Source organism: Hydra viridissima, unplaced genomic scaffold (assembly GCF_058129835.1).
Source record: "Hydra viridissima isolate aposymbiotic clone 2 unplaced genomic scaffold, HvirCarnegie_v1 scaffold_8, whole genome shotgun sequence".
Taxonomy (NCBI): domain Eukaryota; kingdom Metazoa; phylum Cnidaria; class Hydrozoa; order Anthoathecata; family Hydridae; genus Hydra; species Hydra viridissima.
Window position 1 is genome coordinate 7,559,907 of NW_028324307.1, and position 19,905 is coordinate 7,579,811.

The window sequence follows — 19,905 nt, forward strand, 5'->3', positions numbered from 1 at the left end:
AATAACAGGTTCTTCAATCACGTGACTTAAACCCGTTTAAAAATCTTTTACATATTCAGGAGCTTCCCATAACATTTACTCATACTGCGTTTGATAACTCTCATTTTTTCCGGCTTTTTGTTCTGGCCCTTTTGTTGTATTTTTTTCTTTGTTTTTTTTTAAAAATATTTTTACGTTTAGCATAATTAAAATGAGCGCAATCTTTAATGATAAAATATGTTCCGAAAATTCGGCAAAATTTGTACGAAAGACATTGATAAATTTTCTTGAAAACGAATTATCAATACTCTTGACAATCTTAGTTAAGCATTTTGATTGAGAGAGGAAAGATGTTGCAAGATAGCGTACCTAAATTTACAAAAGTCGAGATGTCTACAAAAATTTGGTAGAGTTGTAGTGGTGATCTTAGAACAAACGATGTCTTACCATAAAAATACAACGAGAAGCTGAAATCGGACTTTTGAAACGTAAGAAGTAAGTTCGGTTTTTAAGATTTGGACCTGTAATATCTTGAGTAAGAATCAAAATAAGCTATTGCGCTATTGTCTAAACTATAGAATCGAAAAAATCTAATGCAGAAAACGAAACTCAAGTTTCAGTAGAACCAATAGCTTCGGACAAAGATGGGTTTGCTAGACTTTCAGACTTCGAGGTTCAATTTAACTGCAAGCCTGAAAGCTTTTTCATGACTCAGTGAACATTCTAAAGAGTTTTAAAAAGCTGATGAAAAATTTAATGAATGTAATATAAAATAGAAATACCGATACTCACAGTAACAAACGAGTCCCACTCCGTAAGACCTGTTTAATCGAAAATAAAGAAGTGATTTAAGCTCAAGAACCTTGCAATACTTAACGCTACTCAAAGAGAAAACTGCTTTCGAAAAAAAGTACTTGAATTTAAAAGCTTGTCACTGAACATTCGAAGAAAAAGTACTTGAATTTAAAAGCTTGTCACTGAACATTCGAAGAAAAAGTACTTGAATTTAAAAGCTTGTCACTGAACATTCGAAGAAAAAGTACTTGAATTTAAAAGCTTGTCACTGAACATTCGAAGAAAAAGTACTTGAATTTAAAAGCTTGTCACTGAACTTTCGAAGAAAAAGTACTTGAATTTAAAAGCTTGTCACTGAACTTTCGAAGAAAAAAACTGGAGAAAAAAAAAAAAAATCAAAGGAATTTGCGTTGAAAAGCGAGTAGCAAAACATTCTAAAACTAGATTTGATAACTTCAGATGTTCATGTTGATTCAAGCTATTTTTTAAGTAATTTATTTTTACATGTAAAAGTCTCTATTCACATAAAGTTGCGTAAAAGCAACATATTAAAAAGTGTGAACTTTTTACATCAAAGTAAAGTAAAAAACCCGCCCCTAATACTGTAAAACCTATTTTATTGCAGGCTTCCTAGACCTCATAAATTTAAAAAATCTTTTTTCAAAAGATTTTTGATAGGGAAGCCTATAGTTACTTGTAAATTTTACAAAATAAATTATCAATTCCTATTTGAGGCCATTTCTTCCTTTTTTGTGATTATGAATTTTCCTACATCGAAAACATGGAAAACATAAAAGGCGAAAAAAGCGTCAAGTGTTGGACGTAGTAGGAATTATGATACACCAGGAAAGGAAACGATTTTTTACATTAAAACGAAATGATTTTTACATAAAAAAGGAATGATTTTAGATAAAAATGAAATGTTTTTTACTTAATATCAAAAACGGACAAAAAAAAAAAAAAAAAAAAGAACAATCGAACAATTATAAACCAAAGTTTGCTTATTTTAATTTTTAGTTATTCTATAATTGTTTTTATATTTTTTACTTATTTTAAATTATTTGCTAAATTTCTTAAATGCAAAACTAAAACTATGAGATGAAGTTTTGCATTAAAGAACAAGTTTCAACTGATATTCCAAACAAGCATTTTGAATATCAGTTTTGACAGTTTCCTCTGCCACTTGAAATTTAAACCTGCACATTGATCTCTCAACAAATCGTTCGAAAACTTTTCCACAGGTAAAAAATGAAAATAAAAATTGGAGCTTTTGTTTCCGCATGAAGCATTTGTTTTTACATAATTGATCCTCTTTAAAAGACATAATCTTTTTATGTAAATGGTCTGCATAAATAGAAAAGAATTAACTCAAAGAACAAGCATCATTACCACACTTTTGCTGCTGAATATTTAAATTTCGTCACAAAATTAAAACTGAACTTTATGATGATATTTATAACTCAAGTCAATTAAAATATTAAAAGTCTGGAAAAATAATAAAACAATTTTCTTACTGTTTTTCGTTTAGTGTATGACGCAAGTTATGGAGTGCCTAATTTAATCAAAATGTATACATAAAAACTTTAAAGCTGACACTTCGACTTTGAAGAATTTGAGAATAAAATATTCTGAGATAAAAAATTTTAACAAAATTAAAACAAATTAATTCTAATGGAAAATTGAAGCAAATTCAAAAAATCAGAAACAAGAATGTAGTTTCAAGTTATTTTCTGTATTTGTAAAATTATTTTTTAGTCAAAACAGTTAAATGCTTTTTAGGTAAAGTTTGGTCCGAATACAAAATGACGTAAGAGTAAAAGAAGTTTTATTGCAGAAAATTAAACTGATTTCGCTGAAATTCTTATAAACGTATTTAGTTTCTAAACCGATATGGACGAATCTTGGCGACTTAAAAGAACTGAATTAGAAACAACTTTTTTTTAAAAAAATGAATTACAGAAAACAATTTTAATTAAAAAAACTCAATAATTCAAATAACAAACAAAGTAGCGCTGAATTTATTATAATGTTCAATTTAGACATAACGAGAGGAAAATTCAAACTGCCGACGTTGTTTTCAATAAGTTGATCCAATATCAGAATTTTAGCATAGGTTTGGTTTTGTAGGAACCAAATTTGTTTCAACGTCATTTTATTATCAGTTAGGATCGTTTTTCACACCTACCGTGAATCAACAACTTATCGTAGGTTTTCAAAATTCAATAGAATTTTTGCGATAAGTAATTTTTTTTATATTTGCATTTTATGTATGAATAACATGGCCATGCACTTCCATTTAAAAACAAAGAAACCTCAATAAATTATTACTTTTATGAATACAACAGAAATATTACGTCCACACTTAAAAATACTTTTTTTTTTTTTAAGCAACAAGCAATTAGAGGGTTCTCAAAAAAACTTAGAAAATTTGAAAGGATTACTTAAAAGTTGATTTCTAAATTGAACTTTAAAAATTTGGTAAATAAAACAAGAAAAGTTTATAACATTAACAAAACCGCTCATCGTTAGTATAATTGTAGTATTTTTGAATGTACTATAAGTATGAACTAATAATATGTAATTATCGTTTGTCTAATTAATGATCCTTTTTTGCCTTTCAAAAAAAATGTAAATGAATATGGTATCTACAATGGCACGAAAAAAATTAGACGAAAACTGGTAGCTGAAAACAAGGATTTCAGTATAAAGACAATCAATTACACGATGCCCTTGATGCTATTAAAAAGGTATGATTGTGTACGCAGCAAGCAGGACTTTCGGTAAAATTTTTCTATCGAGCATAGCGAGATTTGCACTAAAAATAGTATAATTCTTTTTGCTTTGTTCCCAAATGGAACACATATCTTGCAGCCACTTGATGTAGCTTTTTTTGGGCCAATGAAAGGAAAATAAAATCCTTTTGCCGACAACGGTGCGTCAACCGTGAAGGAGCGGAAATAAAAAAGGAAAATGTACGAGTATCTTTAAATTCATTCATAATCGGTCCTTCTATGGCAAATAATATCAAAAGTTGTTTTAAAAAGACCGGAATTTTTCCATTCCATACTAATAGTGTTGACTACACAAAAATTGTTCAAAGATTAGCTGATTAACTTTATCTAATGACACCCAGCAGAATGATAAAAATTAATCACCAACCTCAAATGTAGAAAATGTGCAAATTATAGCCGATTTTAACTATAATATTGCAGCGGTGATAGAGCCAAAACTGTTTGTTTCAGTTTAAAAATAGCAACAGAAATCGTAAGTCTGATTGAAAAAGTTTTGAAATGGGCAAAACAACTAGCCAAGCGCAAAATAGAACGTTTGCCTTCGGTTATGACGTCTGAAACGTAGCAGCAAATTCAAAACAAAAATGTTGCGAATGGATTTGAAACCATAAGTTTATTATAAATAAGACACAAAAGGAGATTTTACGATATACGATAAGTTTAAACACTATATAAGATAAGTGACGCATAGGATCAAGTTTAGTTTATAAATGATTTAATTCATGCATTTTCAGGGATAAACTCTTAAAATATTGTATTTGTATTTGCAAAAATTCATTTCTAATACTTTTGTTCTTTTTAAGTAACATATTTTGATAACTTTCGTTAAACTCACGGTAAGTTTGGAAAGGACCCTATGCCAGGCTTCCCAACGATGCACAGTGTGTCATTTTGACAATCTAGAAGGTAAAAATTCCTTTTTCAACTTATTTCAAAGTGTTTATTTGTATTATATTTCGATAACAGATTGTCCATAGTATTTAAAAACCAAAGCTGGTAATTAATTCATTTGAGTATACGCGAATTTTTTAAAGTTGTACAACAGCTAAGACAACAGTAATTCAAAATTTTTAGTTATTGTAAAAGTTTCGGATCTGAAACTTCATTTTACATTATTTTATTTCGAAATAAGGATTGTTAATCGACTCATCGTTAATGTTTATAGCTTTTAATGAAAATCCTTTGCTGGCTTGTAGAATTCTTTGAAAAAGTGGATATTTGTTGTCAAATCATAAATTTATTTTACAATTTCTGTGTAACTTTTAACATGTAATGTTAGCGAATATAATTGCATGATCATGTTGCATGATCATGTTGCATGATCATGTCGCATATCATGTTGCATGATCATGTTGCATGATCATATTGCATGATCATGTTGCATGATCATGTTGCATGATCATTAGGGATATGACTTTTTTGCAACCTACTAGGCCTGTATCGTAATTCAATGAACTTTTATGTAAAAAGAACGAATAGATGTTTCATTTTGACATATTTTGAAAAAAGGTCACCCCAAAACCAAAAAATCGAATTTTCAATAGGTACACTTTTGTACAGTAAATGAATATTAAAGGCTGAAGATGTTGTAAGAGTCATACTCCTGTTGTTATTTTATTTATTTATGCAACATGTACTGTGATATAACAAAAAACATTATGTGATATATAATTATACATGTATTACAAAATTAACAGTATCAAAGCGTCTAGTACAACAATATACATAACTGTCTGTGTCTATAGGCCTACTGTGTTTAGTACAGGGGTCACATGATGCTCACGTCTCATAAAGAGTCTAGCGCTTATTACTTAGAATGAATCGAAGTTGCAGTTTGTCTTTCTTTCTGCAGGAAGCATACAGGTCTTGCATCACCTTGATTGCAAGTTCAGCTATCTGATTACTTCGTGGTATGTCGATGACGGATGGCTCTTTCTTCCAGTGATTTTTGAATGACTGCAATGCCTTTTTGTAAGGCTTCAATACATCAGATAAATTCTTGAAGTCATTGTCATTGTACTTTTGACTACTAAACCAATGTTCTGCCCACATCACATCAACAACTCCATTTCTCTTCCCAGTATTGACGTTTGTTGTATCAGTAATGATCATCTTAATTGAATTCCACAAATTGTATTCATCAATAAGTTTGGCAATTTTTTCAGCAACAGTTTCAGCTTTGCCATCTTTTAAACGCAGTGCATCAAATTTCACGTCAGTTCTTTCATTCTGAAGTACAACTACCTGATATTCCTTAACATCTATTCGTTTGCCGTCAAAGTGTAAGGACCACTGTTCCATTTTAAGTTGTTGTATCATTTCTTTTTTTAATTTACCTGCCTCTTTGAATGTGGACTTGTAAATTGCTGATTGACTTGGAGTTGGAATATCAATACCTTGTTGTGATAATACATTGCATATTTTAGCAGCTTTCTTTGTGGAAACTCCACTTGATGTAACCATACTTACAGCAAATTTACTTTTGTAGTGCTTTCTAGTTTTTTTCTGAGTGTCTTCATCATCGTCTTTATCACCGTCGTCGTCTTCATCATCTTCACTCTTACTTTTGCAGTTTTCAGATTCAGTACCACTGTCTGTGGTAGACAGGACTTGTGATGTGGAAGGTATTGCTGTTCCAGACTGGACTTTCCTTCTCTTGGAAGGGTGAATGGTTTCTTTACTTGCCACTTGTCCTGTTGAGTACCCCACCTGTCCTTTACTTTCTTTTTGTAGGTGGTATAGACGTTTATCTTCCGAGGATAACCACTGGCCATTCACTTTCGTGATGTCAAATAATGCATTGAGAACATCATATTTTCCACGCTTGACACATTCATCATAGACCTTCAGCACCTTCATAAGCTTTGCTCTTATCACTTGATCAGACACATGTGGAAAATTCAGTTTATTGTCCCACAATTTTGTAATTTCCTTAGAAATTTGGTCTATTCGTTCTTTTCTTCCTTTAACATATGCTCCGAGAAACTGGTATCTTCCTACGATCTGCAATTGAAGTGGTATTCTGGATTTTTCATCGAGTGAATGTTCTTCTACAGCCACGCTTCCTCTTCTTCTGTGTGACTCTTGAAATCTCACCAAATTTTTAGTCCAAGTCTTCTTGTTCTTTGTTACTGTGGTATGACTTTTCTTGTGAGACATCATATAATATTGTTACGACTTTACGGATAGCTGAGCGTAAATATCCGTTTAATAAAGTCGTTTAATTAATAAAATACTTTAACTGTATAGTAATCCAATTATAGTTCGATAATCTAGTCAATGTTGATAACAGTTCGATAATCCAGTCCGTATCCTAACGATAATGCTACAACTACTTATACTTCGTACACTTACAGCGTCTTTAGTTCGCTACAGTAGTTCCTTATTAGCTCAGTTACACGCAGAGTACTTCATAGAACTATTCACATTATCAACACTGAGCTCACATTAGCAACACTGAGAATTAAGCTGAGAATTAAGCTTAAGATTAAAACATCGGTCAAAAATGAATGTATAAAAATGGTAAATCAAATTTTTATTTTGGGGGTGACCTTTTTTTTGTTGCAGAAAGCTATTTGGGCCTTTTTTCATGATTTTAGGTAAAAGTTCATCGATTTATGATACAGGAAACATTTTATTTGAAAAAAAATTAAAAAGTCATATCCCTAATGATCATGTTGCAAATTAAATCTCATACCTTTGAATTGTTAAACCAAAAAAAAACATTCTGCGAACATTCTTGCGAACTAATTTATTTAATTATATTTAATTATATTTATTCTATTTTATAGAATGGCTCCTTTGATTTCTCGAATGACTCTTTTTGACATATGGGTACAAACCCCGAAAATTTTGAAGTTTGATGCAATGATGGGATAAAGATTCTAAAGAAATAGGAAAAATATTGGAAAGTCTGAAGCTGCTTTAAAGTGTTTAAAAAACAAGCTCAGAAGTTTTTAATCAAATATTTCAGATGAAATGGACGGAAATATGGAGACATCAGCAGAGCATTCTGGACACCTATTCTTTTTGGATAAGTAAAAATATTACATTTACTGATTTGAAATGTACCACATACTTTCCAGCAGAATGTTATAATAAAATCTTTTAGCGCTTGTGGTCCTAAAACTCAAAAGTACAAATTGCAAAATCTCCTGGAGCAAAGTAGCCAAGAGCTAAGTATGGCCACTGAAATGAAGCTAAGGAAACAAGGTAAAGGAGATTCAGCTTCCATTGTTAAAGATTTTTCGGTTGCATCTCCGATTTAAAGTGTAGTTTTAAAAAAGAAAAAGTCTAAAACCCTTTAACTCTTTAAATTTGCTTTATTTTACAAATTTCAAAAAATGTTATGTATGCTTATTTCATTTTTATTATTTTGCGTTTTTATGATTACTATACCTATAATTATACTTTAAATAAGCAAAGTTAGAGTCTTTATTTGCGTTTGAAATTTTTTCCTTCTAGATTGTTAAAATGACGCACTATGTATTGGCGCAATGGCGCACAGTGACTTAAAACAACAAAAAAATGGCAACCAACTCCTCTCAACTTTTTTGTTAATATAGTGCTCTTTTTTTAATAATATAAAATTTTAATGATTTTTTCTTTAAAAAGTAAAGCAGTTTTTTCTTATATTTTATAGTTAAAAGAATCTAAAAAACTGTATGTTAACTTCAAAGAAATCTGAAAAATGAGAGATTTTTGTTTCGTTAAAATGGAGACTTTTTAATCTAAATAAGTGTATATTTACTTTTAAGATAATCTTTTAACTTTATATATTTCAAATATATTAACAATTTTTAAAATAAAAGAATTTTCTAAATTAAAATAGAATATATACATATTTTTTTGTTTGAAATATCAACTAAAAAAGTTTAAAATTTAGTTCATTTAGTAAAATTTAGTAATGTTAATTTAATAAAATAAATTTTGTTAACATTTCTACTTTCAGAATTTAAAAAGGGATTGCTGCCGTCATCTGCGGTATAGAGAGTTGTTAAAGAAATTCAAATGAATCCATAAAAACCTTGTTTTCCGTTATTTTTTTGTGGCGTTGTACCAACATTGGATTTCGGTCACCCCGCACAGTTGACTCAGAACGATCAAAAAAACGGTAAAAATTAAATAAAATTTGACATAAATCGTAAATCAATAATGTTATATATCAAAATAATAATTTTTGGGTTAAAGATTTCAAATTTGTTAATATTTTTTTTTTTATGCGTAGCTTCGACCGTATAACGCTCGCTTATGCGCGTTTAAGGTGACTATACGCGTACAAAAAATTTTTTTTTCAAGTTTTAGAATCTTCAAGACAAACACATTATCTTGATATATTACTCTACTTGATATTTTTATAAAAATGTTTTTTAAAGGAAGTTGATACATAGAGAAAAAAAAACTGTATTTTATTACATTCATTTTATTATTTACATTACAATTGAAGGGTGCAAGGGAAAAACAGGGAATGTCAATTTTTCGAAAATTTGAGATAGCCCTGCCAGCCCATTGTGCATTTCGATAGCTAGCTTCTGTCAAAGTATTAAAGTGAAAAAACAAGTATAGTCAGGTAAAAATAGCCCATTAAAAATACCCCTGCTACAGAAAAACAGGGAATGTCAGTCCTCTGCAACATAAAAACAAGGATAGTCAAATTGCCGCTTCACTAGAAACCTATGTGTTTGCCGTATTTTTGTCACGTGACGGCAATTCAAGATGGCGGATGTAAACACACATCCTGAGGTCACTAAAAAACCAAAAAAACGGCCAATAAATGGAAGAAAAAAAGAAAATGCAAAAAAAATGAAGTTGTCAAGCCACTTAATGGGAGAAGCTTGCAACTGTGCAAGGTTACAATGCTTTGAAAACATCAGTCTGCAAGCAAGGCAGACAATTTTGTACAGGTTTAATGGGCTGGGTACAAAAGACGAACAGAACGCCATGATAGCTGCAGCTCATCCAGGGGAAGCATGTTCAAGAGAAAGTTACAGGTATCTGATTTCTATGTAGTACTGCTAGTTTAAAAAAAACTTTCCTCTTCTGGCTTTTTATATAATTTAACTTCAGATTATTATTTTTCAAAAATTTGTTAGAATTTTTTTTTAAGCTATGCTCTGAGTGGATAATTAAGTAAAATAAAGATTTAATGAATTTTTTATATTTTGTCAACTTTTTATTTTGTGGCTCGTTGACTGTTAAAATTTTGTAACCTTATACAAAAAATAATATAAAATTATGTCTCATCCTACCTTAAGCTAGGTTCTCTGCTCTTTCTTTATTGCTCAGCCACCTGTTCTGCCTCAGTTATGACCTTATTGTGTTTAGTGGTTGTGAAACTCTTAACTTAACAAATAAAATAAACAACAAAGTTAATAATGTATTTTTTCTGTTACAAACAGGCGCATCTTTGTTGATAAATTCAACATTGGATTTGGGTATCCACGCAAGAATACTTGCTCGACTTGCGACCATTTTAAAATAGAAGTTGCCAAAGATCACTCGGAAAAGGAGTTGAGGCGACTGACAACAGAAAATGAGCTACATTTGAGGAAGGGTGAAGTTTTTTATGATCTAAAAACTACTGCATTGCGGAAATCCCAGATACTTCCAGATTTTGCTGCAGTTGCGTTTGATTTCTGGAAATATCTACCAACGCCTAATACAACATCCCCTTTCAAGGTTGTCACAGTAACCAACACTATGCTACTGAATGTGGAAAATCACATTTCCAACTTTTATTTAGCATCTTGTCCAGTCAAGGCACAACCTCTGCGTGAATTGATCTTCTCACAAGACCACCCTCGTCTGATGCAGTTTCGTGAAAGCTGGAATGGATTATTTACTACAGCTGTCATGTCAAAGCCTTTGGTAAAAGAAGAACTTTACAGGCAGCCCTTCAACCATCCAACAGGTTACCTCTGCTTATTTCAGCCGCTAAGTTCAAAGACCTGCAAAAATTAAAGCATTTTTGCCCACAGAAGGCACAAGATTTCTATAGCAGTCTTCCACATCATGGACAATCAACTGCCAACAATGATAAGATTGATGCCTCTGACATTGACGATGAAGAGGAAGATTAATTATGAATAGCTGCTGCCCTCTTTCCTTATCCTTGCTGCCCTTTTTCCTTGTTTTTTTTCTTTTATAATTGTAGCTTGTAAATGTAGCATACTTGTTATTTCTGACAATGTTGCATGTTTGGTTAAGTCTCTTTGTCATTTATGAGTGTCCACACTAGATGCTTTAGTCTTATTAGAGAAGAAAATTTTGTGCAACGCAAAAACAGGGAATGTCATTTTTGGACATGGGTGAGATAACGCTCTCTAAAATCCAAACAATACATTAAAAACTTTTCATATAAACTTATTTCAAACCTTGTCTGGATACTGATTACGGACAAACAAAAAAAAACTACTGTACGCTTCACTGACAGGTAGCAGAAGTCTTAAAAACTTGATTTTTAGTTTTCTCAGTTTGCGAAAAATTGACATTCCCTGTTTTTCCCTTGCACCCTTCAATTAATTTAATAACTTCATCTGGTAACGGTTTTCCTCGATAGCTCTTATGTTTTCTAAAAGATATGCTTGATACTTTTGGATCTGATGTTACTAAAAGGTAGTGCATCTGATTTATCATTGTGTTTAACCTTGATATTTTTGCCGTGTGCTTAAGTCTAGAATTTCTTATCTGTTTATTTAAACTCTCCAGTGCATCTTCCGAATATACCCCGATTGGAAAAGGTAATTTATATCATATGGAAGAACTATGAAGCAGCAGTTTATGTACAGTGGGAGGCATAACATACCAGTCGTACAAACTCACTATACGTTTAGCTGTTTCAGTGCATTATAAATCTAATTCATTTATATTAATAGGATATCCACAAGATATGGTTATGAGATTATTATGCAATCTTTCAATTATATCACAATCAACTTTAGTAATTCCAGAAAAAACTTTACTATTTTTAAATGCTCTTCTGGCAGTATTGCCGTCATTGGTATTTCCAGACCCAGTTTTAGGCATGTCAACATATAAGCTTAACCGTTCTCTGAAGAGAGTAGATGTAAAATGAGAGTTCTGGGACAAAATCATTTTTTCATCTTCGTTGTGCAAATTTTGATAATCGCGGGGGGTAAAAATTTTCTGGGGACAAAAAAAATTTTCAAAAAAAAATTCAAAAAAATTTGAAATTTTTTATTTGCTAAAGAATTTCAATTTTTGAAGAGGTGTTTAAATTTTCCATTGCGAAAAATTTCTTTTTCTTTTTTTCTTTGTTCTTGTTCTTTTTGTTTGGATGATTGATTTTAAAATTTCAATTTCGCGCCACTGGACTCCATTATTTTTTAAAAATTGAATAAGACCCTGTATTTTAAAACTTCTAAGTTTTCCGTCCTCATTTCGTAAGATTCTAATTTTGCGAGTGTCAACGGAATTCATTTTAATACGCCAAGAAACTTTTTTTTCACAAAATTAAATTTAAAATAGTTTAGAATTAGGCGTAATAATACGCTTGTCCGAGAAGTAGGTAAAAGCTTCCGGATTGACCGACTTGCGCGTCGCCAGAGTTGAGTGTGACAACGAGCCTTCTTCCAGCTGCGACGCTGGGCATGCGAAATTTCTGTAAAAGGAAAAGGTGGTGGTGGAGCCGATGGATGCAGTGGATTGGTACAGCAGTCCTGTTGATTTGCTGTTGAACGAGATTAAGTTTGCTCCGTTCCACGAAGACAAGTAAAAGTCTTCAAGTCCAGACAATGAAAAGAAGCCATTGCTGTCTCCCTCATACCCAGGGAAAGTGTTGTAATTGTTTTCATTGTAAGGAGTCCATGGACTAAGGACAGTTCCGTTGCCTGGAGGCAAATTTCCGTCATACAGTCTGACTCTGGACTCCCACCAGCTTCCAGAAGAGCCGACGACATGCATCCTGATGTATTTCAGAAAAACGCCATTTGCTTTTCCATTGGTGTTTAGCAAAACATATTCGTTTCCGTAAGTGGTATTGAGATATCTGAACGTCACTGAGTACATTTGTACAATTTAACAGAGGAGAGAAGAGGAGGGATGGAGGTGAATGTGGAAATGAAGGGTTGAATCCAGTAAGTGATGGCTGCAGTATTATTATTGACCAGTTTGATGGTAAAGTTTGTTGTAAACGGCAAGTCGAGCGTAAAATATCCTCCCAATGAATTGGTGTTGTAAACGTTGCAACCTTGCAAAGAGTTGGCGTAAACCGGTCCGCCGAGAGGGGAAAAGAGCAAGTCGCAAGCAAGGGCAGTGGTATCCACTCCTATTCCTTCGTTGGTTGTTGAAGTATTTCCAAATACAATCTCTCCATCTGCCAATATTTGAATAAAGGTGCGTCCAGGAACTATTGTTCCGGTTCCATTTATGGCCAGCCATAGCCTTCTCAGAACTCCAGGACCGTCTACGTAGCTGAAGACTGGTGCAATGGTTGATCCTGTCACAGTTTGCGACTTTAAACCCAAACTGGTGAATCCTGATCCTAGAACAAGTCCTAAAAAGTTGGATTTTTGTAACAAAACGTCTGCGTAACTTTTTGTCGCGGCGTCTTGCGCGTTTGATGGATTAAGCACATTGATTAATTTATGGGAATTTAAATTCAAGTCTGCAACTCCAATCACCGTGCCAGTTCCTCCAGACGAATGCGTGTCCACATAATTTTTTGTGGCGGTGTCGTGTGAGTTGGTTGGTTCTGCCAAATTAATGATTTTTTGAGAATTAAAATCAATGTCTGAAGTGATGGTGCTGGAACCGTCTGTTTTAATAAAAACGTTGCTTGCTGAGTCTGTTGAATTATTGTCGAAATAAACGCTGAATTCGCTTCTGTTGAATTTGTCAATCATTTTTAAATGGGCGAAATTTTTAAAATTCGATTTGCAATCACCAAAGGGTGTTGACGACGTCTTGAAAGCTGTTTCCCTCTTCACATTTTTTCAAGACGTAAAGACACAAATGACCGCAATAAGATGTGTTTCCAAATTGAACCCTTTCGCTGTTGTAAAAGACAGGACATTTTAAATAGTAGACGAGCCCGACGAGAGGGGGTTGAGCGTAAGAGTCAAAGCTGAACTTTTTATCCCCGTCTTTGTATCAACACACCCAATGAAATCCTCTTGTGCTCGAATCCCCCGTGTTGAAAATTCCGCATTCTTTTATTCTCGGTTTTTTTGGAAATTCGTCTCTGGCAAAAACTCCTCGAAAGTTTTTTATTTTCAGTTTTTTTGCCGCCTCCATCAATTGAAAAGTGGACAAAGCCTCGTTTGGCAAATCAATTCCATACATCAATTGAAAATTGGTCAAAATTCCCTTCACATTGATTTTCTTGTTTCTCATTTTTACTTTGTTAAAAAATTTTATTTAATTCGCAAACGAATCCTCTGGATCTGGTGTTTGCGGATCTCTGTCTTCCTGACCGAAAAATTTCCAATTGTTGATCAAGTTGAATCTGTTTTTGTAGTGACCATAAGCAAGCGTGTGAATTCTATCTTCCAAAATGATTCTTTTGTCGTCTGCGGCGCTGAAAGAGACTTTGTTGATTTCTTCCGTGTAAATGTCGTGCAAATGGGATCGGATGAAGTTCATTTTGTTTACCTTTTCTTTTTTGGTTTCGAGACATTTTTTTGTAATCGTCGTGGGTGATGTATTTTTGCACGACATTTCTTTTGACTCCTTTACATTTTTTGTGCTCTTTTTCATGGATTTTGTAAGAGTACAATTTCGACCGGAGACCGACAAACTCTTCAATCTGTTTTCCTCCGGTTTCGTCTTTGAACATCCCAATAACCTTTTTGTTTGCGCCCCCTTTGAACCCAACGCTTTGAATGGCTGGATGGTTTTTGTCAAAATCACTCGTGTCGAATTTGCTTTCCACATCCTCGGCAACGTCTTTGTAAAAATCGTCCGTTTTGATTTCGTAAATCAGCGAGTCCGTGTCCGTGTCCGTCATCAACAACTTTGCTTTGTTGGAATATTTTTTTCTGATGTAGTCGTAGTGGAATTCAAACATCAAAGTCTTGCTCAAATCCAAGATGGACATTCCCAAATAAATCGGTTTGTTGAAAAGCAGCTTTGTTCTTTTCATGTGAACGGCGACCAAGTTTTCATCGAAAATCGTGTGCCTGGTGTAATTTGGTCTGGCCGACAATTTCATTGCTTCTTCCTTTTTTGTCACAAGTCACACGTCTACTCGCTTTTCAATGTTTTCCATAGTTTTTCCAAACACCGAATTGTTCATCAGCTTGAAAAAATCCTTCTCAAAGTCGTTGGTGGCTTTTGTTCTCAAATCGGTGTTGAGGTCAATGTATGGTTTCATCCAATCCCGTTCCTCAAATTTGATGCCTCTATGCAACTTTGAAATTTTCATTCCCAATCGTTCATACAATTCAAGGTTTTCGCTGTGAAGGATGTAGTTCTTTTTGTCGTTCAGATTTGGAACGAGTTTGTCCACTTTTCCAATTTTCATTCTTTCAGGAGCCAGAGGGTAATCGTTGTGTTCGTCATGAAGACTTTCTGGATAATCCAAATCAACTTCCAAAATGCACGGAATCGATTTCAATTGGAAAGTTCGTCTTCAGTCGTCCATTCAAAACCGTGAGTGGGAAGAGGTTTGCACATAGCCCATCCGTACAAGTTGTTGGCGTCCAAGTATTGAATGAAGAACGACTCTTTGCTCGAATCGAACGAATCTCCCATGTATTTGTTTTTCGATTTTCCAAGTCGGTTTGAAATCATGCTGATTCCTCCACGTGTTCCTTTTTGGACAATGCGAAGCATGTCAGGATCGTTCAACAATTCCAATTTTATTTTTGTCATTTTCAAACAAGCGTCCCAAGCCAACCCGGGAGGTGTGTAATACCAGGCGGGGTCGAGCTTGTAATTTTTCATGCAAACGTCCCTGAAATTTTCAAAGACATCCGCAAGAATCAAAACGTCACACACGTTGTACAAATCGTGATAATCTCTGAACGCTTTGCATTGAAACTCGTTCCAAACCGTTTGCACATTCGCATAATTTTCGTCGTTCATTTCCTCGTGGTAGAGTTTTGAGAAAAACGCTTATTTTGAAGGCAATTGCGTTTCATGAAATTTATTGAATGAGTCCATCCAATCGTAAGGATACACACCTTTTTTACGCAGCAAATCAAATTTTTTTCCTTCAAAATATTTTGCGAGGTTTTTGAACTGTTCTGGCTTTAAATTTTTAGACAAACTATCCAAACTGGAGGCCATGAATTTAAAACTGTCGATGAATCTCAATTCAATTTTTTTTTCTTTGGGTTTTCCATCTTTCCCAGTGTACTCTCCCACTTTGATTTTTTTCGAGAAGCTGATGTACTTTTCCTCATTGCATGGAATGCAGTTTATTTCTCCACCCAATTTCTTGATGAATAAATGGCCGTCGTAACCTGACAAATTGTGAAAAACGACAGAAATGAATTTTGGAATTTTGTATTTCAAATTGCAATCGTTGTGTGCAGCTCCTCGATATTTTCCAGTAAAATGGCAGTGATCGCACACTTTGTCATTATCGAGAATTTTTTCTTCGCAAATGTGGCAAACTGTCGCGGATTTGAAATTATTTTTATCATCCTCTGTGAGAAACACATTTTTTTTCCCGGTCTTTCCATAAAGTTCTTTTATTTCTTTCTCCAAACTTTCAACAAAAAATTGAGCCACATCATCGTTCTCGCTTGACGATTTCGGAAATTGACGGATCGCCATCATAAACAGTTTTGTCAAAACATTTGATGTAATAGGAAAAGGAACTTGGAACGTGCTTTTGAAACTTTTTAGTGTACGAATGGTTTGGGTCTTGTTCGCACGAGTCCATCGGTTTGATGAAACTTTCAAAATCAGCGTAAACCACAAATGGGACTCTCATCGACCTTTCTTTGTGTTCAAATTTCATGAACAAATTTTTTCGGAGGAAGATTGGTTCGAACTGAGCTGTGCTCTCTGCAATAGGTTGAATGTCTTGAATGATCTTCCTCGCTTTTCATCCCCTGAAAACAATTTCTGCAAAATATTTTTTGCCGTTGTGTTTGGATGATTGGGAGGAAATGAGTCGACTCAGATTTTTGATCAGACAATAATGATTTGTTTTTTCGTCTGAAATGAGCAGCAAATCAATTTCATGTTTCCGTTTCAAAAATTTGGATATTAATAAAGGTTGAATGGATTTGTCTTCATATGCGAAAACGTTGACGCTGATTTCTGGATTATTTTTTAAAAATTTTTTGATTTGATCGAGTTTGACCGGAAATTCAATCCCTTCCCAATTCAACTCTTTCGATTTTTCAATCAAGTTTTTGTCAATTCTTTCACCGTGTTTCTCTTTCATGTTCAAAAACCTTGAGACGCACCATTTGAAACATTCGTTGTCTTCGTTTTCCATGTTTATGATTGCTTTTTTACTCGTCAGAAACTTGTCAAGAGGAATGTAGGATCTACCTCCGATTGGTTTGTAATCAATCAAGTTAATTTGCAACTTCAAAATGACCTTTACTACCCAATCCGATCCCTCCTTGTTGTATTTGATAATGTTTTCAAAGATTTCTTCTTTCGATCTATCGTAAAATTCTCCCAAATCCGTAGCTTCCAGCACAATTTCAGATTCGGCTGAAAAATCAACAATTCGAAGTTCGTCGGGTTTTTTTTATACGTTTTATCTCGCACGTCAAAAGAATCCAAATTTTTTTATTTCTGTTTTCTCTCATGATTTTAACTGTTTCGTCTTTCGTAGAGTTTAAGAAGTCGGGGACGTCATTAAGAATTCCTTCAACTTTATATGTTAATCGTTTTACAATACGTCCCAGAGCGTGATCGGTCATTTTAAAATTAATTCGTGGTCTGTTGAACACGAGCGGTTTGAGAGACAAGATTCTTTTTTCCAATTCTCTTTTTGTATTTTTAATCTTTTTTTTCACAACATCTGGAACGTACGGATCAACGAACTCAAGCACGCTGTTGAAACTGTTGACGACCGCATTTTTCACAGCTGTCGTAAACCTTGAAAACAAGCCATGACGAGGAGCAGGAACCGGTCTAGGTGTAATGACGGTCGTTAAATCTTGAAAAGGTTCATCAATAATAAATGGTTCAGCTCTTGAAACCTGATTTTGCAAGCGAGCTGGTCCGAAAGAAATCAAGTCGTTGGAAACAGGACGCGGAACAGAAACCGGTCTCGAAACGACAGGACGCGGAGCAGGAACCGGTCTCGTGTTTTTTATTGCTTCAACGAGATCAGCCTTTCACATCTTTGAATAATTTTTCAATTATTGGGCTTTGGCGATTTCTCGCAATTCTTTAACAGTTTTGTTTTCCATTTTATCTTGCCAAGAAATTTTTCTTAACTCAAAATCAATTTTTTTTTCTTTGGCGATTTTTCGCATTTCGTTTTCCATTTTATTATGCCAAGAAGATTTTTTTTTTAAATCAATTTTTTTTTCTTTTTTCCGAGAATTTTTTGAATTCTTTTTTTCCGAGAATTGAAAAATTTTTTTTTCTGACTTGACAATTTTTTCATTTTTTCGGACTTGGCGATTTTTTTCTGTTTTCGAGTTTTTCAGAATTTAAAATTTCAATCTTGATTCCATCTTCCACTTTTCCATCTCGACGCTCCAAATATCTCCATCCATGCCCCGTCTTTTTCATCGCTTTGTAAAGAGATCCATATTCAACCACCTCCCCGGTTTCGATGTTGGTCGTTTTAACCGTCACAGGTTTTTTTCGAATTGAACCAAGCCTCTCGTATTTTGGGTCGATCGTTTTTTTCACATTTTCCGTTTGCACCTTTTCCGTTTTCACTTCTTTTTTTGGTCGACCCACCGACCTGTATTCTTTTGCACCTTCCAAAAGCAAATCTTTGCTGATCAGATTGTTCTCAACTGCAATCATCATCAAAGTCAACAAATTGTTTGAGGTTTTTGTGACTCCATTTTCTTCAGCAAGTTTTTCAGATAATTTTTTGTGAATCTCATGTTTTATTTTTAAAAAGGAAAAAAAATTTTTAAATCATTTTTTTGTCAAGAATCTCATGACGGTCTTTCAGACCTAATAAACAGCGTTCATGTTGGTTCCGTCTGAAACGAATTTGATCAATTTGTCGGTGATCACTGCAAAAATAACGGTGCTGTCTTGCACTGCTGTTCGAAATTTGAGATTCACAACCAATTCGGCCGTTTCAGAAACAACTCTTTCTTTCTGCTTGCTGATGTCGACAAAGAACAGTGGGTACAAATTTTTATAATCAAACAGAGACAATCCAGATTGGCAAACAAGTTCGTTTGTGCCATAATATTTTTCATCAAACAAGAACGCGTCAGAATGAGCCATGACAATTTTCTTTTCTCCAAAATTCAAGTCGTAATTGTAATTTGGATATTTTATCCCATTGACGGTCACGTAAAAATTGTTGACATCGCAATGATCAAATAAGGCTGGATTTGAGGATTGACTGGAAGGTCTGTTTGTCTGAAGTCCGAACACGATAAATCTCGGAACGCTTTTGTCTGTGATTCTTCCGAGAGTCCAGGTGAATTCTGTGAGACCCGAGGGAATGGCTTGCTTTCGACTTTGTTTGCTTTATAGGCCACTTGAACAGAATTTTTTTTCGCCATGAAATTAATGAATTCAGACTTTCTCAAAACATCCAGCTCAATTCTAGGCATGAAAAGTTGGAATTTTTTGATGTCGATCATTCCTGCAGCAACAGTCCCAGCTCTGTAAATGGCGTCGTCATATTCTTTTTTTGTGAAGGTGATGGTGTGCCTGAATCCATAAACAGCTTTGTCATAAGTTTCACAAAAACCAAAAATGTGTTTTAAAGGTATCCTGAACGAAAATGCGCCAATTGATGTGGTGTCTGCGAACAAGTGGCTTCGTCTGGTGATGAAACCTGCATTATCAGCTTCGGTGACGTTTGAATTGTCTTTGTACCACATTTGCTTCAAACCATCTGCAAGCTGAAAACCAAAAGGGTATTTCAACAATCCAAGCATGGTTGTTCCTTGACCTGGATACATGACTCTTTCCACTTGTTGTCCTGATAAGTCATAAGTGACGTCACTAAACAAATACATTATGGCGTTGTTCACCAGTACAATGTTGTCTGTTGCTGCGTAAGCAGTTCCATCCGCTTTTTTCAGAACTCCTTCGACGAGGATGTAGACCTCAGACGGAAGTGTCTGCACAGACTGGCAATCAATCTCAAAAACGATCGATCCTGAAGAATTTAAATCGAGATTTGTGGGAAGGTACTCGAAAAAATCAACTTTTTCAATGCCGGTGTCATAGTCTGGCATTTCGTCAACTCTTAATC

At 34.0% G+C, this 19,905-nt stretch overlaps 1 protein-coding gene across 5 annotated transcripts; it reads left to right on the top strand.

The window, feature by feature from the left end:
- The first annotated feature begins 4,332 nt into the window (after positions 1 to 4,332).
- Positions 4,333 to 10,771, top strand: LOC149884820 (uncharacterized). 5 transcript variants are annotated; one of them, XM_090095802.1, is made up of 6 exons: positions 4,333 to 4,472; positions 7,358 to 7,778; positions 8,031 to 8,306; positions 8,518 to 8,679; positions 9,013 to 9,556; positions 9,965 to 10,771. In XM_090095802.1, exons 5-6 carry the CDS (start codon positions 9,282 to 9,284, stop codon positions 10,524 to 10,526), a joined length of 837 nt encoding a protein of 278 aa, XP_089951928.1. In that variant the 5' UTR covers positions 4,333 to 4,472; positions 7,358 to 7,778; positions 8,031 to 8,306; positions 8,518 to 8,679; positions 9,013 to 9,281; the 3' UTR covers positions 10,527 to 10,771. The 5 variants fall into 5 exon arrangements, 4 of the variants coding, with proteins under 4 accessions (XP_089951928.1, XP_089951927.1, XP_089951930.1 ...); XM_090095801.1 differs by lacking the exon at positions 8,031 to 8,306; XR_016454947.1 differs by lacking the exons at positions 4,333 to 4,472; positions 8,031 to 8,306 and having other exon boundaries at positions 7,411 to 7,603; positions 7,678 to 7,778.
- Positions 10,772 to 19,905: the final 9,134 nt, after the last annotated feature.